This window comes from Rosa rugosa, chromosome 4 (assembly GCF_958449725.1).
Source record: "Rosa rugosa chromosome 4, drRosRugo1.1, whole genome shotgun sequence".
NCBI classification, from domain to species: domain Eukaryota; kingdom Viridiplantae; phylum Streptophyta; class Magnoliopsida; order Rosales; family Rosaceae; genus Rosa; species Rosa rugosa.
The window spans coordinates 48,279,072-48,306,895 of record NC_084823.1 but is presented as its reverse complement, the minus strand read 5'-3'; the positions used below and the strand labels follow the sequence as shown (position 1 = coordinate 48,306,895).

At 39.3% G+C, this 27,824-nt stretch overlaps 2 protein-coding genes across 2 annotated transcripts; one reads left to right on the top strand and one right to left on the bottom strand.

Moving 5' to 3' along the window:
* Window positions 1-730: 730 nt before the first annotated feature.
* Window positions 731-3,220, bottom strand: LOC133745476 (kinetochore protein SPC25 homolog). The gene is made up of 8 exons (XM_062173556.1): window positions 2,972-3,220; window positions 2,748-2,813; window positions 2,373-2,519; window positions 2,064-2,162; window positions 1,895-1,984; window positions 1,676-1,798; window positions 1,222-1,451; window positions 731-1,126 (listed from the first exon to the last, which is right to left on the bottom strand). Exons 1-8 carry the CDS (start codon window positions 3,138-3,140, stop codon window positions 1,115-1,117), a joined length of 936 nt encoding a protein of 311 aa, XP_062029540.1. The 5' UTR covers window positions 3,141-3,220; the 3' UTR covers window positions 731-1,114.
* An 18,698-nt stretch (window positions 3,221-21,918) lies between these two features.
* On the top strand, window positions 21,919-27,109 carry LOC133745671 (leucine-rich repeat receptor-like serine/threonine-protein kinase RGI4). Its single transcript, XM_062173786.1, has 2 exons — window positions 21,919-25,320; window positions 26,404-27,109. The coding sequence occupies exons 1-2, from the start codon at window positions 22,467-22,469 to the stop codon at window positions 26,883-26,885; spliced, it is 3,336 nt and encodes a 1,111-aa protein (XP_062029770.1). The 5' UTR covers window positions 21,919-22,466; the 3' UTR covers window positions 26,886-27,109.
* Window positions 27,110-27,824: the final 715 nt, after the last annotated feature.

Genomic DNA, 27,824 nt, shown 5'->3' with positions numbered 1-27,824 from the left:
GCTAGAGCTAAATTTAGCTTTTAAATAGGTATTCTGCTGGAGATAAAACTTATCCCAAAATTTGTTAAATTTCAATTTTTTTTTTAAAATATGTATTCTATTGGAGATGCCCTTATTTCACAGTTAAAAAGGCTTGGATTTCATTCCCACACATTTTCGTAATAGAGTTCACTGTGTGGCTGTTTACCAGGGAGGAGAGCCATTGTGAATCACATCAGGAGCTACTTTGATTGGGATAATTGGAAATGGTTTCGGTAGAAGTTCGCTAAAAAATAAAAATATAGACCTTATCACAGAGGCTACGTTTGAAATTGTTTCTAAAATTGACAGAAGCTCTTTCATAGCATCAAACCTAAACAATAATCACTTTCGCATAGTGAGCAAGATCCAAATTCAATGTTCTTTCCTAAATGCAGACCATCTACAATGAAAATTCTGACAGCTTAAAATAATAAAATGGCATTATCAACATGATTAAGGTTAGGGTTGGTTATGGTGAGACCTTGACAGCAACATTACAGAGGTCCCTAGCAATGTGCAAGAATATATTTATCGAAATCTATAGATCATACTTGCATTACCAAAGTGAAAACTGATAATAATTCTTACATCTACACGAAAAATCACAGCGAATAATTGTCATAGAAGCAATAGTCAAACATTTCATAATCACAAGACTCGCAACCAATAAACATGAATCACATGGGGAGGTGAAAATACAACCAAACAGTTGCGGTGAAAAAGATGGTAATACCATCTTATAACCATTGAGCTCTACTGCAGAAGTGCAGAGAAGTAATAACGCATCACAATACTGAAATTATAACATATCAGCACACAAAATAAAGTGATATACACACATCCAGTACTACAGAATTTGGAAATTGCATGCCCTACATTCCATCACATCAGCTTATCATTTCAGAACAAACTACACGAGCAAACCAAACTAGCAACAAAGGTGATGCTGTCATGTTAATTTGCAGAACTTAATCCATGAAGCTCTTTCTTTCTGTCAGTTTAGGTTATTTGTGACAGCACTCAAGGTGGGAAGTATGATTATTTGACGAGGTTAGTACTCAAGTTAAAATGACAAACAGTCTGTCCTCCATCTTCATTTCTTGACCTGTCATGGATTTTCAATGGATGTCAATCAAAAAGTTTCTGCACCAGAGGGATCCAAACCAGTAAAACAAGTAGCGAAAGAACTAAAGAAAATACCTTAAAACGAGGAGAGCGACGAAGAGACAATGCCGACCCAGGAGATAGACTTTGTGATTTATTCCACTTTCCAGGGCTAAGTTTCTTGACTTGTCTATCAGGTTTTTCATGTTGAACTTGGTGTTGCTCATGACTCTTGGCAAAAGATTCACTTCTGACAGTTGACATTGACAAAGCTGGAGCAGACCCAGAAATTGTGGAATACTCTTGATGCATAACCATTGGTAACCCTGTTGAATCATAATGGACACATTATTTATCAGTAACAAAGAATAAAAGAGTACTAATCCTTCTCTCAATTGTCAACTGCAGTTGATGTACATATTTTCCTTTTTGGAACTAAATACTAAAGAACTGCTGCATTCGCTAGCATATATAAGAGAAGACCATTATTAGGGTGTGCTAGATTTCCATCATTCAGGATTTTAGGTAAAATGGAAGAGAGAAGTTGTACCTCGAGAGGCAGCTTCTTGAAACCTTTGTCTCATATCTCTGACAAATTTAAATAATCCATTGGTTATGTTCAATTCGTCTAACAACTCTTTGATCTCATTCAAGTGTGGATCACAATCTATCACTGAGAATTAAAAGAAATCAATATGCGGATGGTTAAGATGCACATTATTAGACAAATGAATATCAGACAATAACCTCTAGAAAGTACAATGCTTACAGGTGTACACATCATTTGCATGCCTAACAGTGAAGGAGAATTCCTCATCTGGATTTTTCAAGTTGATGTTCTTAAATGTGAATCTCACCCCTGGAAAAAAAGAAGGTTTTAATTCATTTTTCATAATATTTACATGATAAATTCTGCACAATCAAATGACTTCAATTACCATGTCCGCCTTCAATATAGAAACCAAGGACCTTATTATACCATGATATGGCCTCTTCTATTTCTTCTTTACTGTCTTCGATAGACCTATCTTCAGATTCTGCCAATGTTAAAAACTTTCAGAAGTACAAATAGAAGAGTGGGAAAAAGCAGTTGTAAACACAAGCATACGTTTCTTCAAAATACAGAGTCTCCATCCTTCTAAAAAGCCAGAATGCGATCAAATAAGAACAAAAGAACACGCATTGACCATTATTGGAAAACGATATAGACTTAATCCTGCGCACCAAAACCGTCAAGAGGAAATTACCAGAAAATTGCTGAGAAAGAATTGCACCATACTCATCCCTCTTAGCCCTTCGATCTTGCACCACTCTCTTAAGTTCGTCTATTCTAGCTTTCCTGGCAGCAATCGCATCCGTCATTGCCATCCGCTTGGTCTCTTTACGAGTCTTTGCTACAAACCAATCAAACATATATGCACATAATAAAACACACTGAGATGTTATCATACAAAAAACCAAGATTTCAGCCAATTGAAGTGATAATAATGGCAATGGATATGTTCCGCCCTATAATTATTGATTAACAACCGGAATGAAATTTCAATTTGAAATTTTACCACCTACGTAATTCCTAATTCCAATTCAATAAATGCAGGTGGCAATGTGGCATAGACATTTACCTGCTAGGGCTTTAAACAATTCCTCCTCGGCTTCCCTCAGTTTAGCTTTAGCCTCTCCGAGTTTCCCTAATTCCAAACAAAAACAGAAAATTCAAAAGTCAATTAATATTTACACCATCCCCCAATCCGAAAACCCTAATTTCACAGCGAATCAGTACAGTAACAATTGACAAGGCAAAAGCCCCAACGAAGCAAAGAGTTAAAAAGTGAAAAAGAGACTGGACCTTGGCAGTGGACGGTTTCTTGTACTCTGGCGCGGATCGAAGCCAGGGAGTCGCGAAGAGCCGCCGCGGCAGCGTCCGTCTTCTGCAGGTGAGCCGGAATCTCTCTGTCGCAGGCCAGCTTTAGAGACTCCATTTTCGACCGTACGGATTCTTCTGGTTTGGTGTCCATCGCCGGAGACTAGAGTGAAGAGGTTGAGAGAGTTTTGAATTTTTGGGTCAGAGGAGTGAGATGATGACTTTTTGAAAGAAAAAAAGTGTGAGAACTTTTTTGTTTTGAGTTTGAATTAAGTTTAGGTTTAAGCCCGCGCCACTTTTTAATTATTGGACCGGATTAAGATTGGGTCAAGATTGGCCGTGCACCCTAAGTACCCATATGTTTTTCTCAGTTTTGGGCCTGTTGTGCACTCATCATATGGTTTGTTGTACTCGGCTCATTACCGAGAGGCCGCGTTTGTTGATGGATATTCATCAACGATTATACCGAAACCTTATCGAGGAGAAGATTCGAATTTGGGACATTTATCAACGTTTTGTTGGAGAGAAATGTTTTGTCAAAATGTCAATTGGCTAACTATTGATTTTTTCTCCATGCAAAAGATAAGGGGAAGGTTAGAGGACGCAAAAGAAACCTATTGCAATTTTAAGTCATGCAACGTGTTCTGACTACTTTTATATTATTCCAAGTGATTTAGTGTGGTTTCAATGAAAATTTAACCCCGAACTGGATTTTGTTTCTAGACAAATTGCTCTATATGTTTCCTATACTCGATGTGGTAAAAAAGGTGGAATCAACATTGCATGCTCTAGCAGTGGCGGTTTTGATAACACCATCTTTGTGATCGAGAAACTTCTCATTCACATTATGTGAGAATGAAATAAATGGAACATGGTTGGATCTTACTATTTAGAGGCAATGTTGAGAATAGATTATAACATTTTCTTTTATTAATTTTCTCCATAACCTCTTTATTATTGGTGAGAATTTACTTTGTAGATTGAGAAATACAAATATTGAGCCCCTCCGTATTTTTTGCCATTCCAATTATAGATTACAAAACAGAACTAAGAATCTAAGATATTGGAATAGAACTAAGAATCTAAAGGTATTGAAATAAACTAATTTGAGAAACAAATAGCTATGTGGTAAGCAAATAACTTGATGAGAGTCTAGATCTGTTAAACTTGTATAATCAGTTAGCAACTTAATAAAAGTTGGAGTAAATTCAGTTTACCCCCTTGAGGTTTGAGGGTAACTTCATGTTAGTCCCTCTGCTCTCAATTTAATCAGAAACACCCCCGAGCTTTCAAATTTCAGTCAGTCATGCTCAATTTCTATAATTCCGTCCAAATCAGACATTAAGTCTGAAAATGAGGCCCACTTTAAGGGCTAAAAGGGTCATTTCAAGACAAAAACACCTCATGACCAAAAAAAAAAACTTCTTCTTCTTCCTCTGATCGTCCTCTCCCCAATCTAATACAGAAGCCCATTTTTGATTTTCCTAGCACCCACATAATTAAATCAAAGAAACCCCATTTTGAGCTACAACATTGAGCTAAACCAACATAAAAGCCTATTGCAAAACAAAAAAAGAAGATCGAGGGCTAGCTCAACGGTAATGGTGGCCGAGGAAGAGGCTGCAGCGAGCATGTAGATATCGAGGGCTCCTCAGTAAAGTCGGCGACTTTGTCAGCCAAGAAGATCGCCGACGAGTAGAGGTGCTTGGTGATGCAGAATCTGACCACCGCGCGAAGCTTTGGTGGTCTGGGTCGAACAACCTGGTGCTCTGATGATTCTGATCAGCAAGGTTCGATGTGGGTCGTCGCCGGTGTTGTGAGTATTAGAGGGAGAAAAAGCAAGAATTTTTGCATAGATTTTTAGGGAAGGTCTTTTCAGCTAGCCGCATTTCTTGGTTCTTCTTCTTTCACCTGTTGCAATTTTGTTGCCAAATAATACACGCTCATGGTGAGTATGTGCAAGATGGAGTAGTGATGTGATTTTGGTTTTTGAAGATAGTTTTGAATTGAAAACAACTAGATGCTCAAATGTAAACTAAATTACTCTAAACGAAACTAGTGATCAAATTGATGAAAGTTAGGATTTAGATTGTCTACCACTAACCTCCCTTGCAAGTATTGATGCATTTCTATATGAATGATGCTAAATTAATTAACCAATTTCTTTCATTGCATCCCTCTCGGGTATGACAAAGGACATGCTCCTTTTGTGATATCAAGAAACCTCTCTCGGGTGTAGTACTTAACTACTTAAGTCATGCATTTCAATCCGGTTAGGTATCAAATGCATTACCCTAAGTGCATAAAGTTTGGAGATGAAGAAATCAAGCAAACCAACCAAGCTTATCTCTAAGTGATTGTAATTCACAACCCCTACATGCACACCTAGTGTGCTTTCATGCTTTAACATTCAAAGGTTACCAATCTCTAAACATTATATCATGATATGGAAAACACACATACTCAAAGTAGTAAGGTCTAAGCATATACATTCAACTTTTGAACTAGCATGTAGGTAAGCTAAAAAAAATTACATCACATCATATTATAGCATCAATCCATACAAGATTGGCTAGGGCTTTCAACCCTAGCCCCAACAAAGTAACTACTCACTCATATTCATACAAATTAACACCAAATCTAAAATACATCAAGGAAAATTAAGGAGTTTAAGGAAAGAGTGAACTAGTTGAAGCTTGACAAATTGATGGCTAACTCCTCCTTGTCTTCCTTGATTGCTCCTTGGATTCTTTTTTATGGTGGAATGAATGGATGATGGACTTCTTGTTAATGGTGGATGAATGGAATGGTGATGAAGATATGATGCTTCTTTGGCAAATTTTGAGTGGTAGTGATGTAGTTTATGGTGGTGGAAGATGGAGGAGATGGAGTAGTAAGGGGAGTATGGATATTATGGGTTTGGATTTTGGGAGGTGGATATAGAGGTTTTATGAAAGAGATCATGAAGAGAGAAAGAAGATCTAATGGGGTGGAATGGGTGATGCCTTAAGAGTGTAATGAAGGGATCCTTATATAGAGAAGAGAGAGGAGTAAAATGATGAATGGAAGCAAAAGGGAGCAGCTCAAGCATTGTAAGAAGCATGGAGGTGGAGTATGAGAGTGACAATAGATCCTAAAAACAAGGGAAATGAGTATGGAAGAGATGGAGTAAAAAGAGGGAAGTAATGATGAGTTATGAGATTGTAGAGTAGAAGAAAATGACTTAGGAAAAGAAAGGAGCAGCTGCTCTCTATGTTGTCCATGAGAAACATGAAAATGAAGAGTGTTGGAGTGGTTTTGCCTCACCAAAGTCAAGGTGACAAGCATGGGAGAGAAAGTGTGCAACGGATGCCTATTATCCAAAAGATAATATGATGGATTAATCTTGCCATAATATTGTAGGATTCTTCTAGGGCTCTCCTTGATAATTTCAGCATCATAGACCTTTCAAAAATGCACAAGAAATCCGCCCAAAGAAGGTTCTAGGCCAAACTGCCATGTTTTGACTTTGTTTTCTGCTTCTGAAACTTCCTTCAATTGAATCTCCACCGAGAATTCCCAATTTGCCTTCGACTTCTTCATACCAAATGTTCCTTGATAAGTTTAGATCATCCTGGTAAAATTTCAGAGCTTAGTTCACCGTGGTTTGGCAGGAAATGCTGCCAGAATTCGTACAAGTCCTGTTTTGCCGTTTTCATCTTTTAGTCAGAAACTTCGATCAATCTTTTGAAGGCTTTCCACTCCAAACTAGCTCTTGCACTTTTCATAAGAAATGATCCTTAGGATGTCTAGAATATATCTGAAAAGTTTCAACTTATTTGAAGTTCGTTTGGTCAGGCTGAAGCCCCTCCTTCCTTGTCTAGCTTGCTTTCTTCTAGCCGGAGTGGGAAAATGTGCTAATTAAGGTTGACTTTTTAGTGCATTTTCATGCTTCTCCATCATTTCCTAGCATGATAAGGAAAACATAATAAATATATATAAATAAACACAAAGGTTAAGCGAAAATACAAGATTAGGGGAATAATGGAATTGGATTAGTCAACATTAAATTGGACTTTAGAACAAGTAATTTCCATGTTTTAGGGCACAAATATGTATATGAATTATGATCAAACAGGGGGATTGGAAGAGAGAGGTGGACACCATTGTTGGAAGAGGAGGCCGATTGGAGGAAGAAGGAGGTTTTTTTTTTTTTTTTTTTTTTTGGTCATGAGGTGTTTTCGTCTTGAAATGACCCTTTTAGCCCTTAAAGTGGGACTCATTTTCAGACTTAACGTCTGATTTGGGTTGAATTAGAGAAATTGGGCACGGCTGATTGAAATTTGAAAGCTCATGGATGTTTTTGATTAAATTGAAACCAGAGTAGGGGTGTAAATGAGCTGAACCGGAGCGAATACTAGGGTGATCATGTTCGGCTCATTTGTTTTTTATCGAGCTCGAGCCGGGCTAAAGCTTGAATTTTTTTTTTCCATGTTCAAGCTCGGCTCGGCTTGAATATTTTTTTAAGCCCGAGCTAGGCTCGGCTCGGCTCGGCTCGATTTATTGGATAAGATCGAGCTTAAATAGGTTCGGCTGGGTTCATTTGACTTTAAATTTAAAAATTAAAAAAGAAAGAAAGAAAATTTAAAATAATAATCCAAAATTTGATGTCTAACCATCACACAAATCCCTTTTAACTTTATTGTAATATATTTTAATTAAAATCTCAGATTATCTTCTAATTGAAAAGGAATGTAATAAAAAGAATTAAATATTTGAGATCAGAAAAATTATATTTTTATTTATACTATAAATTTTCATGAGTCGAGTTTTAACAAACGTCGAGATTTAACAAACTCGAGCTACTCATGAGCTCGACGAGCCTAATATATCATTGTTCAAGCTCGGCTCGTTTTTTTGTCAAGCCTAATATTGAGCTCATACTCGGCTCATTTATCTTACGAAAACGAGCCGAACGAGCTAAAATCGAGCCGAACACGAGCTGTATCGAGCCTATTTACAGCCTTAAACCAGAGAGACTAACATGAAGTTACCCCCAAACCTCATGGGGGGTAACCTTCCCCTTATCCATGCAAAAGATAAGGGGAAGGTTAGAGGACGCAAAAGAAACCTATTGCAAATTTAAGTCATATGCAACGTGTTCTGGCTACTTTTATATTATTCCAAGTGATTTAGTATTGGTTTCAATGAAAATTTTAACCCCGAACTGGATTTTGTTTCTAGACAAATTGCTCTATATGTTTCCTATACTCGATGTGGTAAAAAAGGTGGAATCAACATTGCATGAGTGGCGGTTTTGATAACACCATCCTTGTGATCGAGAGACTTCTCATTCACATTATGTGAGAATGAAAATAATGGAAGATGGTTGGATCTTACTATTTAGAGGCAATTTGAGAATATATTATAACATTTTCTTTTATTAATTTTCTCCATAACCTCTTTATTATTGGTGAGAATTTACTTTGTAGATTGAGAAATACAAATATTGAGCCCCTCCATATATTTTGCCATTCCAATTATAGATTACAAAATAGAACTAAGAATCTAAGATATTGGAATAGAACTAAGAATCTAAAGGTATTGAAATAAACTAATTTGAGAAACAAATAGCTATGGGGTAAGCATTTACTTGATGAGATTCTAGATCTGTTAAACTTGTATAATCAGTTAGCAACTTAATAAAAGTTGGAATAAATTATTCAGTTTACCCTCCCCCGCCCCCAAGGTTTGGGGGTAACTTCATGTTAGTCTCTCTGCTATCAATTTAATCATAATTGAAACACCCCTGAGCTTTCAAATTTCAGTCAGCCATGCCCAATTTCTATAATTTCGTCCAAATCAGACATTAAATCTGAAAATGAGGCCTACTTTAAGGGCTAAAAGGGTCATTTCAAGGCAAAAACACCTCATGACCAAAAAAAAAAAAAACCTTCTTCTTCCTCCAATCGTCCTCTCCCCAATCTAATACAGAAGCCCATTTTCGATTTTCCTAGCACCTACATAATTAAATCAAAGAAACCCCATTTCGAGCTACAACACTGAGCTAAACCAACATAAAAGCCCATTGCAAAACAAAAAAAAAAGATCAGGGGCTCGACTGTAATGGTGGCCGAGGAAGAGGCTACAGCGAGCATGTAGATATCGAGGGCTCCTCAGTAAAGTCGGCGACTTTATCAGCCAAGAAGATCGCTGATGAGTAGAGGTGCTTGGTGATGGAGAATTTGACCACTGCGCGAAGCTTTGGTGGTCTGGGTCGAACAACGTGGTGCTTTGATGATTCTGATCAGTAAGGTCTGATGTGGGTAGTCGTCGGTGTTGTCAAAGTATTGGTTGAAGAGCGCAGGTCCGGTGAGTCTTGGAGGGAGAAAAAGCAATAATTTTTGCATAGATTTTTGGGGAAGGTCTTTTCAGCTAGCCGCGTTTCTAGGTTCTTCTTCTTTCACCTGTTGCAATTTTGTTGCCAAATAATACACGCTTTGATTGGATTTAGTATTTGAGTATTTGTATTGACCAGCGAGCTGGGTCTCTGATCTGATCTTGTTCAGATCATGACCTCAAAATCATGATGGGAGGATTGCTACGGCAGCGTTTGGCGACGGGATCTTTTGGGGTGGAAGGAGAGGGAGCGGGTGAGATGGAGGAGGCTGGTGGCCTCAATCTCCAGCGCATTTGATGGCGGTGAAATGGGGTTCGGTGGAGGGTGGGTAGATGGGCTTTTGGGGTTTGAGAGAGAATGAGGGGGATTGGAAGAGAAAGGTGGACACCATTGTTGGAAGAGGAGGACGATTGGAGGAAGAAGGAGGTTTTTTTTTGGGTCATGAGGTGTTTTTGTCTTGAAATGACTCTTTTAGCCCTTAAAGTGGGACTCATTTTCAGACTTAAACGTCTGATTTGGACGAAATTAGAGAAATTTGGCACGGCTGATTCAAATTTGAAAGCTCAGGGGTGTTTCTGATTAAATTGAAACCAGAGGGACTATTGGACTAATATGAAGTTACCCCCAAGGTCAGGGCGATAAACTGAATTTAGTCCATAAAAGTATATAGACCACACATGCACAAATCCAGAATATGTAAGATAAAATAAAATAGAAAAAGATAGAAATGCGGTGATAGAATAGAGAAATGATAAAGAATTATGTGAAAGATTGATGGGAACGTACACCGACTTAATTTTTTTTATTAATTATGGAATAAAATTAATATTCACCATTTTAGTCCAATAAAAAAAATTAAGCTTGCATTGGGCGAGTCTTCAGCGATAGATATATCTTGTGATTCCAAAGAAATCTTTGGCTTCCGAGGACAAGCATCATGGGACAGTGGTTTACAGTTATGAGCTCCCGAATAGAAGCTATCATCAAAACTTCGGAGCACACTTTTGCAATTCTATGTTACATTCCTTCTAATATGGAGTCGCATTTCAAACAACAATTTGTCTATATAGAAGAACGTTTTGTCGCTGGAGTTTGTACATAGGTTTAGCCTTTAGAGTCTTCTCAAGTGATAAAAAAAAGGGCTTGGAAATTGGGTTAAACTAAAACACATAAATTAGACAATGGTGGTCCATGCAGATCAGTTAATTCTTGCTTGGAAGATGATCGATTCTGTCTTCGAGAGTCATATAATTAAACATCATTTAGTGCACCACGTCGAGTAAATAATTTTAACAATTAGATTATAATACATAAGCTGTCTTTGTTGATCGATGCTTTTCTTTCAAAGCGCCGAAAGAAGAAAAGCCAATGGAGGCCATTAACCTTGAAAGAAGGGAAGAACATTCCATAAACTGAAAGCAAAAGATCAAAACTCCAGAAAACGTTAACTTCCTAGTCACCAGCAACAAAGAATTAATATCAAAATTCCCATACAAACTTAATATAGTGCTACTGAGTTTAATTTCTAGCAATAATGCATTCTCTTTTGAAAAGGGACGAAGTATAAAACAAAAGTAATACACTTAAAGGGATATTTGGTATGTAAAAAACATAAACAAATGAAAAGGCGTTTGACTGATACAGGCTAGGTATTATTAGATGGAGCGTTTTGGTCGTGCACACTTTTGAAAATAATTGCTCTTCTTTTGTGATTGTGATAGTGATTCCTTAATTATTAGAAGATATCAATTAGTGAATACAAAGATTGTGTTCTTTAAAAACAAGTTCATGCAGTAAGATCCTTAAGAAGCAATTTTCAATTCCATTCCTATGCTTCCATATATTGTGAAAAGGAATTCCTAGCCTTGAATCATTTAGTTTTTAAAGGATCATTATTCCAACACATGCCAGTTTCAAGACAATATAATCTGCATGGCTGCATGAACTTCGTTCTGTTTCTAGAAATATTCAAATGAAATGGATCTAACCACATAAAAAGAACTAAAATTGTTCATCTCTATAGATTCGAAACTCGTTTCTAATTATATTATACATCACTCCTTAAAATGATTAATTATATCAACATGACAAGATGACATACCAATTGTCAACTTTCTCACATTCAATCTATTTGATTAATCAGATGTAAGGCACCGGGTGAGAGAAAAAACCCTAGCGAGAGAAAAATCTTGGGAGCCGCGTGGTCCTTCTTGCCTGTCCGGCTGTGCCTCGGCGCTGGCGCTGGCCTCTGGCCTCGCCGGTGCACGGTGCGTGCGGCCGGACGGGTGGTCTGGTTCGTTGGCATGCTTGTGGCTCAGTGGCTAGGGTTGGGAAGCTGCTTTTCTCGTCGTGCTCATGTGCAGGAGGCGGCTGAACGTGGATCGGGTTGGTGGCTGCTAGGTGGGATCGATGTTGTTTGGCTCTATGGCGCTGCAGTGGGACTGACGGCGACGCTACCATGGATAGGTGGGAGATCGGAGATGGGAGGCGGAAGGACAGGCTGGCTGGGACCGGTTGGGATCGGAGGTCGGTCCGGTTTGGTTCTGATATCCGGAGTGAGGATGTGTGGGGCTGGGGTGGTGGAGTGGGTGGGTAGTCTTGGCCGGTGGTTCGACGGCGGAGATGGCTCCCAGATGGTTGAGGTCCGACATCGGGGGCGGAGCGGCGAGTATGGTGGCGTGTTGGTTCAGGTGCCTTCCTGGACTGGGCTAACGAGGTGGGGCTTGGCTGCCTTAGCTCTCTGGGCCTGGGCTTGTTATTTACTTATAGTTGGTGGTTTTTGGTTAGGTTTTTTCCGTTTTGGTTTTTGTTTAGGTATAATAAGTCCCTCCTCAATTGAGCGAGGGTTAGTTTGTTTTGGGTTCATGGGTGTGTCGTGGTCTGGACTTTTGTCGGTGCTTTTTGGTTATCAACGTGATGGTGAATCACCCTTACACGTGGTCTGGCAGTTTTGGATCGCGGTGTCCGAACGGGTGGAAACAGTTCATCGTTATGTTGGCGACTGGGTTGTATCGGTATATGTTAGGTGGTTCCTCATTGTAGCTCGAGGGTATGAGCGTAAAATTTGGTTAGGGGTTGAGCCTTTTTGGCTCATGGAAGTCACTTATGTTGACGGTCCCGTAACTATGGATCTAATGTTATGTAATCTGTTTGGTTATTAATGGAATTATTTATTCTCAAAAAAAAAAAAGATGACATACCAATTAGTATTTAATATAGTGATAAATTATTTCAATTTATAATAAAGTACTTGTTGGTAGAAGTTTCGAATTTGATATTGAAACTCGAAAGCAAGTACATGAGACATAACTTATCACTAGGATTAATCATAGCCATTATTAATTGGAAAATTCTTGGCACCAATCATTTGAACTTCGAACTAGCTATATATATATAGTCTCATATTATGTCCTCAAAGAAATTATAACATGCCTTTTTTTTGTTCTTTCCAGATCGATATCATATAGACCTAGAACAAAATGCATGTTTTATTCGTACAAATTAACTTGTCGTGGATTATCAATTCAAGATTGGAATATCACAACATCTTGGTGATTATGTGGCCATATATGAATGGTGTGCATGCAAGCAAGCAATTATTTGTCACTTTTTAACATGAACATATGTATATAAGAGAAAATGTATATATGTACTTGTATCATTTTATCTATTTGTAGCATACTTGCAAGTTGCAAGGCACTGTTCTCTTAACGAGAAACTAGTTTTTTTCATACATGCATGCTCTGCATGTGAATAGTTTTTTATTTAAGAAAATAAATAAAATAAAACAATTATTGTACAGAGAAAATAGTGGGAGAGAAAAGTGGGGATTGTGGGATTTTTTTTCTTTTTAATTTTCTTAATAAAAATCTACTTTGTAATTGTCATATTTACTCTTGTGATTTAATTTATTATCAAAGTTCCTGAACCCCTGATTACAATAAGTATAAACATAAAGTATTCTCAAAGTTTTTTAATCTTTCAGGGTTAAATCTGTCAAAAATTTCAGTTTTGGCTAACAAAACCTCTTCTCTTAATAATAGTATAGATTTGAAGAACTAAATATAAGTTTGTTTCAACATATAATCATATATAAGGCACTTGAAACCCTAGCGCCGCCGCTTTTAGTGGCCTGCTTTTATGGAGATCTCCGTCATCTTCGCATCTTCGTTCGCCTCAGCATACGTGTTTCACAACTGATCGTCCTCACCCTCGGCGTGAGGAATGGCGAGGCAGTCTTTGGATGACAGTTTTGATATGGCTGCACTGTGTTGTCTCACGACCCCGTCATGGTGGTCTTTGTAGTCAGGGGAAGAGAACCGGTCTTTGGATCGGGCGGCGTAATTGGGTCTTCAATGGCCGAATTGGTCTATTGGTTGCTCTCTTGCAGAGCGGCGGTTGGGCTTTGCACTGGTGGATGGCCTTGATGTAGACGACGCCGGCATTGTTGGTGTTGTACTGTGACGACTGGCTTCTGTTTTTGTGGTGGCCAGGAAGTCGACTTGGCAAGACGTCAACATCGGAGATGCAGATGCGAACAGAGCTTGTCGTACGACGTCGTGGCTAGGTGTCTGACGATAGATGGGTGTACAGATCAATTCTGGCCAAATTCTTGGCCGTCTTTTTGGCCCAAATCAGGATCTTTGTGATGGGTTTATGCTCTCTAGCAAGGTGGATTTAGGACCGAGGAGGTGTTTTGACTGAATTTTGGCTCAATTTTACTTTTATCTCTACTTTGGGTTTGCTACTATTACTTACTTTTAGGTTGATTGATCACTTCTATATTCTACAGAGAGTCACAGTACTATCACGCTGTGAGTACCACAATTGCGTGTCTTGGCGAGCAGCGTGCTTTAGGTTGGGACAATTCTAGTTTTGATTGGTTTGCCAATTTCTTGCATAACCAGATTGCAAATTCTGATGGTTTGATATACAAATCTCAAGGTCGAGACAATTTTCTTGTTAGTATTTATCTTGAGGAGGCTGAGGATTTACCTTCAGTTTTTACTAGTTTTTCTAGAAAATTTCAGAGTAGTGTCTTATTGTACAAGGACAATTAGTTGGTGTAGTACACTTTCTTGTTTGTTCTCTCTTAGCTCTAGGGCCAAGCTGGACTTTGTATGCTTCCTATTGGGATACCCTCTTAAGCGATTTAAATCGCTAATTCAATGAATTTTCCTTTCAAAAAAATATGGATTAAATTCAGTTTAGTCCCTCAAACTTGAGGCCAAACATCAGTTTAATCCCTCTTTTTTTTTTTTTTTTTTAATCAAACTCATCCCTGATCTCCCAAATTGCATCAACTTCGTCCAAAATTTGAATTTGACTCCGAAGATGACGTCATTCGCTGAGCTGGAGCCGACAAGGAGGTCCCACATTTCTGATTTTGAACCCACAAGAAGGGCAAAATGGACATTTCAAATTTAATCTAATTTCTAACTCCCAAAATCAAAATTGCAAACAAAATCCAATCCAAATAAAATCGTAAGATGAGCCCAACTTCAAATCACTAATATCTAAAAGCAAAATCTAGAAATTCAAACAAAACAAAAAAAACAAAAAAAACCAGCAATTTTTGCATTTGCAATTGTGATTGATATTTGATTCCGGTTGCAGAAGGAAGTCAGGAAGCATATCCAAGCCAAGGAGGGGCTTGGTCAACTCGTCGGCCCCGTTATCGGGTAAGGTCTCCTTCATCGATGCTTCGACCTCCGCAATCCGACCCTCCAAGTCGGTAAACGCCATGGGCGCGGCGGCGGCGGAGCTGTAAGCCAGGCGCATGAATACCTGGGCCAAACCGCTGACGAAAACAAGAAGGCCGAACCATTTGCAGAAGATACGAAGGAACTTAAGCCAGTGGGGTTGCTGGGTTCTGGGTAGGGCTTTGCGAGAGCGGCGATGAGTGGAGGGGTGTGAGACGGTAGAAGTGGCACCGATTGTTCAGGTCTGAACGGAGCGATCGACAGCGGTTTCGCTTCTGATGGACTGGTGACTTAGATCTCTAGTGTTAGCGGCGGTTTGGTGAGCAAGAGTGACAGGGATGACATCAAGAGGGAGATACAGATTATGCAGCACATCCGTCGAGATCTGATGCTTTCCTTGATTCTGTTTTTGTTGAGATTTTTGGATTGCTTTTTCTTTCGATTGTCTGGTTTTGGTTGATTGTTTGTGTTAGATCTGTTTAGCTTGTGAGCAGAGATTCATGGTGACCGGCCGGTGTTCATGGTGGCTGGGATTGAGAGAAAAGTAGAGAGAGAGAGAGGAGGAGGTTTCAAATTTGAGTGCGAGGCAGAAGGGAGATAAAATGAGAGAAAAAAAAATGTAGAAATTAGAGTAAGGGAAAATTTTGCAAACAGTACACCGAGTAAATGCCACTAATAATTTCCATACATAAAGTTCCAAACCGAACATTTTGGTACATGGACTTTTGAGCCCGACCCACTATGTAGACACGACGTCAATGACGCCGTTAACTCTTATGTCATTGTTCATTTGTTAAAGGGTAATTTAATACTTTCATACTCTGATTCATTTTTTTGGTAAAATAATAATAATAATAATAATAATAATAACATATCTCCCCTGGCTCTCTCTCTCTCTCCCCACACCCAAACCCAGAAAGCTCAATCCCGGCGACCACCGCATGTCCTCCACCTTCCAAATCCACACCCACCAAGCTCAATCCCAGCCATCTCTTTTCTTTTCCTCAGAAGCCAAAAGAGTAATATAAGATAATTAGATTATTGACTAAGCTAGATCAGGTGTTCGATTTTCTTCCAATTATTACCTCAGGGTCGTAGAGGGTTCTGAGATCATCGACAGCTAATTAATAATCTTGTTCCTTCATGGTTGTTGGATCATGCAGCCAGCACATGAATGTGGACTTTGGGTAAGATTACACCTAATTGTTTGTAAGATTCTCACTTTCACTTGGGTCAACCTGGCTAAAAGCTCAATCCCGGCGACCACCGCATGTCTTCCACCTTCCAAATCCACGCCCACCAAACCCACCGCATGTTTGGGTCAATCTTACCGATCACCACCACAATCTCTACGCCCATCTCTTCTCTTCAACATCAATTCGCTCCGGCGAAGCCTTCAGATCGCTTCCCGGAGCCTACGATGCATTATTGATGGACGCCAGAGGTACTCTCTTGCAGATAGCCAACCTTGTCGAAGAGGTGCGTTTCGATACCACAATACTTCAATTCTCGATTGAAAATCCCATCACAGAATCTAATTTTGATTCTTGTTATAGGTGTGACTGCAACTCCAGCTGAAATCAAGCAGGGTTTCTCAAAAATCGATATTCATTTCTATATTTAGTTCACGTAATATTGTAGAGACTCATTGTTCTGTGTATGGATGATTAGGGAGATGGGATGCCATTTTGGAAACTAGTTGTTTCTGAAGCCACTGGTTGTTCTGATCTTGATTATTTCGAACACGCGTCTATCAGGTAATTAGTTTGATGATATATCCAGAGGTTAAGAGCTCACATGGCTGGGTTTGGATCTCTGCTTGTTGTGCTTTTTCTCGGTGACTAACTAGTCGCAAATGGCAGCCAGCTGCTGCTTCTTGGTGGATTGAATGCTGGCGCCGCCACTGCTGCTACTTGTGGTTGTGGTGGTGGTGTTGTTTCAGCCGCCCGTGAAATACTGATCGGATATAGCTGTGAGAGGGAGAAATGGGTGGCCAGAGTAAGAAAGAGGTAGAGACCAATTTACTCCTAAAAGTATGCCAGCTGGCAGAGATCTCACGGCGTCATTGACGTAGTGTACGGAAAGCGGGTCGGTCTTCAAATTTCGTGTACCAAAATGTTTGGTTTGAAACTTTATGTATAGAAATTATTAGTGGCATTTACTTGATGTACTGTTTGCAAAATTTTCCCTTAGATTAAATTTGAAATGTCCATTTTACCCTTCTTGTGGGTTCAAAATCAGAAATGTGGGACCTCCTTGTCGGCTCCAGCTCAGCGAATGACGTCATCTTCGGAGTCAAATTCAAATTTTGGACGAAGTTGATGCAATTTGGGAGATCAGGGATGAGTTTGATTAAAAAAAAAAAGAGGGACCAAACTGACGTTTGACCTAAAGTTTGAGGGACTAAACTGAATTTAATCCAAAAAATATTATATATAAGGCACAGGTCTAAATAAATGTTGGACGATGATCTGAAACATTGATGTATTTACATCTGGATAATTTGTTTAGACGTTCTCATATCTTGATTCGATGATTTGAATAATTAGAGATTTAGCACGTTAGAGTTTGATTTCATACTTATTCTGATGGGTTTCAAGCTGGCATATATAAACATACTGGAGATAGCTAGACGAAGAATTGATTAACTATGATGTAAATTTGGTATAGATTGAAAACTGAAAACTCTGAACAACTCATTTGAAATGTTTTAAATCTGTAGTTAATTGTTTTATAGATGGTCAAAATTCAGTGAGAATTTTGATCTATCCCACTTCTTGCCGACTTGACATTGGTATACGTATATCCTCACTCAGCCAATTTCAGTATATATGTCAATTATGATATATAACTTGATATGATAACATCGTCACTAATAATGATATATATGCATATTGTAGATGACTCGTATTTTGTTTCGAGCTCTTCAATTATCGTTGCTAATATTAATATTTTTTAGGTAGGAAAAACGTATTTTTGATGAAAAGATCTTATTTCTGATATTTTTTGTGGTCGGAAATTATCGTCTATGTTCTAGTAGAAAAGGATAAATGAAATATATGAGCAAGCTACCATTTTAGATTATATAGAGGGTATTAATAAAGGCGATTTGATTATGAAATCTCATTGCTTGAGGTTGAAAATGAAAGTAGGAAAAGAATGAGGATGGTGACCCTAAACGTACGTACGTTTATATCTGATGGCCCCAAATTGCCAAATATCGAAAGACACGAAATATTTGGTGAAAGCTGGAAAGCTAAAAAAGCTGAATAGGCTTTTCTTGGCCAAACTCTGGTTGTCCAATTATATGTTTGTTATGAACTCTTATGCACATGATGTGCTTAGCTTCACTTTATGCACTTATATGAATACGTGTCTCACAAAATGCACTATATGCCAGGCCCCCAGCTATTTGTGTATATAAAGTTATGAACTTAAAATTCATCAAATGACGATGTTTACATTAATGGACAATATAATTAAGCTCTCGATTGCTGCTTGGAAGAGTTTATGTATGACAAAGCTGGTTTGGTGTGATTAGACTACTACAATGCACTGTAACGGTGACAGTTTAAGTTTTTTCTTAACTTCATATTAAATAGTTGGTTATTTTGTGTTTTTTTTTTATTCGAATGAGGTCAGCTATTTTATTCAATAAGAAAAAGTAATATTACACCGTGATCCGCCTCTGTGGGGCTGTCAAATAGAGACACCGCCAAAAGCAATATCACTACACTTATTGAGTGAAGCTTAGGGTGAGTAAACTAATAAGATTGACAATAAAAAATTTCCGCAGAATTTATCAAGTTATTTTGTGTTGATTGTGTTTAACTTTTAAACTGCACAATTTCTAAGCTTTTAAATTTCAAATATTAACTTTCCGCAGATTAGCTTCATGATCAAAACCGTTTATTATCCAAATCAATCTCTCCTCAATTTTGTATTTTGTCTATCACATAAAGTCATAAACCCTAAACCCTATAGAAATCACCAAACAAAAATCTCGACTGTTGAAAGAAGGAAAGATATTGTAGCTAGCTAGTAACTCTCATATCACTAGCGATAGAAGCTCGAGAAAGAATGAACGGTAGTGAGATCGTACGTCTTCTTTCTGATGGGAGGTGTGCTTTGTCTCCTTCCCTTTGCCAACACGACAATGAAGAAAAAGACTGATATAACACAAAAAGCTCGACGCATATGCATGCCCTAGTACTCCATATATGGCCGGTCTCTCTCTCTCTCTCTCTTTCTCTCTCATGTGCTGTGCAACCTTTACCTTCTCGTCGATCTCGTGCTGAGATTCCTAAACTAGATCATTAACAGCAGAAAAATAATATATAAGGTCGTGAGTGCGGTCACGAGGCTTCTTCAGCTTCAGGCAAGAGCAAGCATTATCTGTGTGATTACTGCACTTAATCAACTGGATTGATTCCTCTATTCTCAGTCACACGACACCACGTGACCAGCTTTTCCCACTAATCACCATTCTTAATGGGGTTGTTTAAGTACTAATTTAAAACAGAAAAGGATGGCAGGTTTAGTGGGTGGCAGAAGCACCAAGTCAAATAGACGACTCACCAGTCACCGCCATACTTATACTATATATCAGCTATACATTTAATTTGATTTCTGATCGAACATAATGCCACTGATCGATTTATATATGTCTATATATATAGAGAGAGAGAAGTTTACGGTATATTAATATATTAGTACAGATAAATTCTAAGATAAATTTACTCTTTATAATAGTAAATTAGCACTCTGCGGTTGTAGACTAGATTTAGATTAAAATGAGACCAAATTAGTCTATAAATACATGCAGCTTGTCTAACCTTATATCGAACGTCTAACCTACTTGATGTAACTACATTAATGCACTATATATAAACTCTATTAATACATATACTAATTTTCGATAATGATATACAAGCTAGTTTCATGAAGGTAAATGCAGAATAAACTATACATAGTGTGGATTAACTCCAGGCATGTATGGAGTTGTTTATATATCCCTGTTAGGAGGTGATTTACCAGTTCCCTAACCTAATTTACCTGCCACCAGAAATTAATTTCTTGATAAGTACTGCTCCAAAATCTGATTTGGTGGTTGATATATATATATATATATATATATATATATATATATATATATATATTTGTGCTTATTATATTGAGGGATAATTCTGAATGGATCTGAAATTGATATGTAGCTTAGATATATGACAGACGTGTCATACATCTATTTTTGGAGCAGTACTTGTGTCTACATTTTTATATTTAGATCTAAATCTGGATTCAGTTCTAACGTTAGGATTAGTGGTATGCAGTTCTTCATATTAATGGATATGAATGTTTAAACCTATATGGATATGGAGCTAGCTAGCAGATGTTAATAATATAATCCTAATTGATACATATACTAAGCCTTCCTTTGCAGCTTTCTACTTTGCTGTTCACTATGCAGCTTTTGAAAACCTTTTAAAAGATGTTTTGGACATGAATGAGAGGTTCTTTCATATTTTAACTCCAGACATGAACAAATTTTTTTGTTCTTCTAAATTTATATAAATAAATAGAGAGGAGTTTTAAATACATACCCCTATTTTCTCAATATACACCTCACACTCAATACACCACCTATTTAATTTTTCATTCTAATAGTAGACTAGATACACAACCCAAATTCTTCTCAAAAAAAAAAAAAAAAAATAGATACACAACCCAAATGACCTAAAATACCCTTAATATCTAAAACCATGAAATATCATATTATTTGACTATATTAAGATTATTATTTAATATGATTATTATATATTAGTATATTGAGATTTCATAATTTTCTTTTACATATTTTCTTCTATTTTTTGCTGGAAATTTTGGCCTATCCCAACTCCATTACGACATCAATCAATTGGAATTTGAAAATATAAAATTTCGAACATTTGCAAGTCCTTCAAAATTTAAACTTTCAATATGATCTGCAAAATTTACACTTTCATGCACTACGTGTTCAATATGTTATGCAAGATGAAAACTAAAAATTGATAGGAAAAAAAAAAAAACCTCAATGCTTTGCTTTCTTACTCTACTCACTCTCACAACTTACTAGCTAGTAGTTACCACCTCCAAAACGACGGTGGATCCCAATGAGATAGCTCTCGAGATTAAATTGAATTGTATTCAATACAAGAAGAAGAATACATATCTCAATTGAAGATTGTTGAACAAAGTCTTCAAATTCATGTCCATAGTCAAAATTCAGGTGATGAAGTGCGGAGAATAAAGATGTATTACAACGTATAGGGTTTAGAAAAAGAGACATAGAAATGCGCGATTCAATTTTTTTTTTCTAATACATAGATGTCTATTTTGGTCATTTAACATACTTATAAAATTTAATTTGAAATATAAAATAATAGAGATATTTATTCAGTAGTTAGGGGTGTGTATTTAAAATTTATCATAAATAAAAGGCCGGACAATATTAGTTTTTTCATTGCATATTTCAATAAAAAGTGCCTATGACCAAGAGGAATGCCCAACACCTTCGAAAAGAAAACTATCATTCCACGTTGAATTATGACAAACTTGTAAACTTATCAAATCACCGCTAATTTAGTTCATTGCTATAAAGATATATATTGATTTACAACCTATCTTGTAAAAATTGGTTATCTCTCATGACAATAATACCTAAAAAAAATCTAGATATTGGATAATTTCGATCATTGAATTGGACGTCATGACTTTCTAAAAAAAGATGTTCCCTTTCGAATGCGTTACAAATTGACAAGTGAAAAAGATTTCATTGATGCAGCATCCAAAAACAGAGAGGCTAGCTGAGTCAGGCTCCTCAATGCTTCTGAGTATATGATGCAATGAAATGCAACTGACAAAACCCATAAGCTGAGGATTTCTTGGGAGCAATTGAATCCTGCATATAACAAATCCAAGAGAAAGTGAAAGATCATTGTTCATATGTAGAAGCCTCATCAAATGAAAAAGGGCAAAAGTTCAAGATCATAAAAAAATTCTTGGACAAAAGCACTCATTCACCCACCACTTGTTTTGAATATAAAAAACAGAGTAAGCAAGCCCCTCCCCTCCCCCCCCCCCCCCTACCTCTCATCTCTATAAACAAATGCAGAAAAGAACAGCAATCTGAAATTCCATTTCACTCTGCACAATACAAACACATGCATCATGGCCTAGCTGTTCTTGGATCCGGAGATTCTGGGGTCTTTGAATTTTGTTATCTGAATTATAATACTCGTACCATAGCTCATAGCCCACCAGAAATGATTTGGTTCCTCCCATTGTCCCTCCCTAGGCTCATCTCCCACCCTTGTTTCAGTTCCTTTTGTTGGAGTTTGTAGCCATAGCTTACTTGTTTCTAATGCCTGTAAATCCATGGACCTTCCTCTTCTTCTTAACCCTCTCTTCTATTCTTCTGGTTCACTTTCCTGCTCTGGCCTTGAACCAACAAGGCCAGGCTCTTGTTTCATGGAAGCAGAGTCTCAATGGCTCCCCTGAGGGGCTGAGCAATTGGGACCCAAGTGATGAAACTCCATGCGGGTGGTCCGGGGTCACCTGCAACTTCAACAACCAAGTTGTGGAGCTGAATTTGAAGTATATTGATCTTCTAGGTAAGGTGCCCTGGAATTTCACTTCGTTGCTGACCCTAAACAAGCTCATCTTGTCCGGCACAAACCTCACCGGCTCAATCCCACGAGAAATCTCTACTCTTAAACAACTGACCTCACTGGACCTGAGCGACAATGCACTGAGCGGCGAAATCCCAGTTGAGATCTGCGAGCTGCCTAAGCTCGAAGAACTCTACCTCAGCACGAACCGGCTGGAGGGCTCAATCCCAGTCCAAATCGGAAACCTCACAAACCTGAAGTGGCTGGTTCTCTACGACAATCAGCTCAGCGGGAAGATTCCTAGCACCATTGGAAATCTGCCTCAACTTCAAGTAATCAGAGCTGGAGGGAACAAGAACCTTGAAGGTCCTGTGCCTCATGAGATTGGGAACTGCACCGATTTGGTCATGTTGGGATTAGCAGAAACCAGCATTTCCGGCTTCCTCCCTCCAAGCCTTGGCCTCCTCAAAAAACTCGAGACATTGGCAATCTACACCACCCTCGTCTCCGGTCCGATCCCCCAAGAGCTCGGAGACTGCACCAAGCTCCGGGACATCTACTTGTACGAAAACTCCATTAGCAGCTCTGTTCCAAGCAAATTAGGCAACTTGAAAAATCTTCAAAACCTTCTGCTATGGCAAAACAGCCTTGTAGGGGTTATTCCACCGGAGCTCGGCAATTGTCACCAGCTATTGGTCATTGACATTTCTATGAATTCCTTGACCGGAAGCATTCCTCAGTCTTTTGGGAACTTGACTTCGCTTCAGGAGCTCCAATTGAGTGTCAATCAAATCTCAGGCGAGATCCCGGCGCAGCTAGGAAACTGCCGGACCCTCACTCATATCGAGCTGGATAACAACCAGATCACCGGAACGATTCCTTTCGAATTCGGCAGCTTATCCAATCTCACGGTCCTCTTCTTGTGGCAAAACAAGCTTGAAGGAGCCATTCCTTCGTCGATTTCCAACTGTGGCAATCTTGAAGCGGTTGATTTCTCACAAAACTTTTTGACCGGTCCGATTCCGGGTGGGATTTTCCAGCTCCAGAATCTCACCAAGCTTCTACTACTGTCGAACAATCTCTCCAGCGAAATCCCGCCGGAGATCGGAAACTGTTCCTCGTTGATTCGGTTTCGGGCGAACAACAACAAGCTCACCGGAGCAATACCGCAGCAGATTGGGAGTTTGAAGAGCTTGAATTTCCTCGATCTCGGATCGAATCGGCTCAACCGAAACATACCGGAGGGGATCGCCGGCTGCCGGAATCTGACGTTTCTCGACCTGCATTCCAATTCGATCACCGGAAACTTGCCTGCAGGTTTCAATCTGCTTGTGTCTCTCCAGTTCGTCGATTTCTCGGATAATATGATCGAAGGGACGTTGAGTCCTGGACTCGGTTCGCTGACGTCACTCACCAAGCTCGTTTTGGGAAACAACCGGTTCGCCGGTTCCATTCCCAGTCAACTCGGTTCGTGTGGGAAGTTACAGTTACTGGACCTTGGCGGGAACGAGCTAACAGGTACAATCCCGGTGAGTTTGGGAAAGATTCCGGCACTGGAAATCTCTCTGAACCTGAGCTGGAACCAACTCTCCGGCGAGTTACCGAAGGAGTTCGCCGATTTGGACAAGCTCGGCATTCTGGACCTCTCTTACAACCAGCTCTCCGGCGACCTTCAATTTCTCGCTGACATGCAAAATCTCGTCGTCCTTAACGTCTCGCACAACAACTTCACCGGGCGCGTGCCGGACACGCCCTTCTTCGCGAAGCTCCCTCTCAGCGTCATGTCCGGCAACCCCTCCCTCTGCCTCACCGGCAGCCAGTGCGCCGACGCAGGAAACCCCGGCTGGTCCCGCCGCCGCAACGCGGCCGCGCGCGTGGCGATGGTCATCCTCCTCTGCACCGCCTGCACACTCCTCTTAGCGGCGCTCTACATCATCCTCGCAGCCCGAAAGCGGGCCCGGCCAGGGTTCTTCAGCGGGGCCCACGAGCCCGATCCGGAGGACGACACCGAAGTAGACGTGGGCCCACCGTGGGAGGTGACGCTCTACCAGAAACTCGACCTGTCGATCGCCAACGTGGCGAAAAGCCTGACGCCTGACAACGTCATAGGCCGGGGGCGATCCGGCGTCGTTTACCACGTGTCAATCGCCTCGGGACTCTCCCTCGCCGTGAAAAGATTCCGTACGGCCGAGAAACACTCCGCCGCCGCTTTTTCCTCCGAGATTGCCACGCTGGCAAGGATACGTCACCGTAACATTGTCAGGCTACTGGGCTGGGGGGCCAACCGGAGAACGAAGTTACTGTTTTACGATTACTTGGCACAGGGTAATTTGGGCTCGTTGCTCCACGAGGGGTGCGCAGGATTAGTAGAGTGGGACACGCGGTTCAAGATAGCACTAGGCGTGGCGGAGGGTTTGGCTTATTTGCACCACGATTGCCAGCCGGCTATTTTGCACCGGGATGTGAAGGCCCAGAACATTTTGCTGGGGGATCAATACGAGGCCGTTTTGGCAGACTTTGGGCTCGCTAGGTTGGTTGAAGACGATCGAAACGGTCCGTTTTCGGCCAACCCCCAGTTTGCTGGTTCATACGGCTACATTGCGCCTGGTAAGTTTTTAAAGTTTTGAACTTAAGAGTTTCACTTTTTACTGTCCAATCATGGGTTTAAGTTTTCAGCATCATTTTCATTGCTCAGTTCTGTGATGATCAGGAAATGACTTCTAATTATGATTGGGAAAAAAGGGTTTGGTTGATCATTAGGAGGCTTTTTTTGTATTATGTGTCTAATTAGGGACTTAATGATGGGATAAGACATTTTGATCATCCCTGAGTGAATAGATTGAAGCTGGGTCCTTTTCTCACCTTTTTTTTATAACCAAACTGGGTCCTTGGTACTTTGCTAGTGTGAGAAATTAAAGCAAGAATTGACTTCTAATTGTGGTTGGAAGAGAAGAATTTTGGTCTAAAAGTTTTTAATTGATTGATCATAAGGAGGCTTTTGTTGTATCATGAGTCTAATTAGGACCTTAATGATGTGATAAGACATGTTAATCATCCTTGAGGGAATGGATTGAAACTTAATTGGTCCTTTCTCAACTTTTATAACCAAATTACTGTCTCCTTGCTAGCTATTGTTAGAAATGAAGACAAGAATAGACTCCTAATTGTGGTTGGAGAAGAATTTTGATCCAAGCAAAACCACATTTGGAATCTTAAACCTGTTTTTAAACTATCATTCATCATTATTAGGCTTCTGCTTTAATACAAGCTTAATTGAGGACCTAGATGAATATGATTGAAGGGTTGAGGTAGATGTGAATGGGACTGAATTAGGGTCCTTGCCTTGCCTTTTTTTATAAAAAAATTGGGTCCTTGCTCTGGTTTGGTGTATTGTTCACTAGGTGCTTCGAAATGTGATTCTTCTTGTTGGGTAGCATTTGTTTTGTTAAGTCCCACAATGATATTATACTGCTGGTACTAGACAAGTGACTTTCTACTGTGTGACATGACCTGACATTCCCCTTTGCATAGCTTGTGTCCAAAACCATCACATTCTTGCTGTTAAATGCATAGTTTTCACTTCATCTTTTTGCATTTGGAGTCATTGATGATTGCTATGAACTTTTGACAAGTTCAATCTTGCATAGTTTTGGCGAGGCTGACTTTTAGATGCAATCAAACCACTTACAGAATATGCCTGTATGCTGAAAATTACCGCGAAAAGTGATGTGTATAGCTATGGGGTAGTCCTTTTGGAGATCATAACTGGGAAAAGGCCAGCAGACCCCTCATTCACCGAAGGCCAGCATGTGATTCAGTGGGTGCGAGACCACTTGAAGAGCAAGAAGGATCCAATAGAGATTCTTGATCAGAAGCTCCAAGGCTACCCGGATACGCAGATACAAGAAATGCTCCAAGCGCTTGGAATTTCGCTCCTATGTACCAGCAACAGGGCGGAAGATCGTCCCACGATGAAGGATGTGGCTGCATTGTTGAGAGAAATTCGACATGATCAGCCTGCGACAGGAAGCGAGGCATACAAGCCTGCTAGCACCGCGTTGAAGAACTCATCTTCTTCCGTGACTCCAGCTCAACTGCTGATGATGCAAGGATCTTCTCATTGCTCACTTGCCTACTCTTCTTCGGCTGGTTATCTATCAGGAACCCAATAACAATGTCATGCTGTGGAAAAATATATGATTTGTTAGGATTAATTAGGCTTGATATTATTTGTAGGATTAGGTAGGGCAATATAATTGGCATTGCCAAAGAGAGTGGGGAGCTTCATAACAAGTTGAGAGCATATTGAGTGTACGGCAACTTGACATTATTGTACTACTAATTAGTAGTCAATGAAGGCCCTTTCACTTTTTCACATTTGATAAATGCTAACGATTTACTTCTTTCATTATCGGAAGCTCCATCTAACACTCCGAAATTTTTATATACCATTTTTACTGCTTCCGAGCTAAAATTTTCAGATGTGAATTGTTCAGATTTGTATATAATTGGAGGGTAGGTGCATCAAATTTTTTGAGTGCAGTAATACCATAAGTATGTAAAAATAGACACTGAGTATATTTAATAAGGAAACCAATGTATAGGAGAAAGAAAACGAAACAATCACACTATGGCTTGTTTGTGATCGAAGTCATATCCATAAGAAGTGATTGATGCGTGTGTGTGCATTTAGTGGTTTCTTCTATTATTTGCTTAATTATATGCATCTGCACAACTACATATTCTCACTCATGTGTCGTTGTGCTTGCCATAACTTCGTAGAGAATGACTTCTCCTATGAGGTTGTGAAAGGGGGAACTAGGAAGTTGTGTTGGGGGCTGAATAAATAAATAATGATGATGATTTTTTTTATTTTTTATCACTTTCATGACTAGATATGGATAGTCTTAAGAAAATTGATAGATAATTAAAAAGTTAACCACCTGGTATAATAAGGTTGGTCGAACGGCCTAGCATAAAACTCTCACAAGTTTGTAACTAGTAGATTTGAGGGGCCTTCGGATTCATGAGGCCTGCTGCAGAAGATTAGTCTAGCTTTAGTGAGATACACTCGTTCGAATATTAATTGGGTGTGTATTACTAACTCGCAA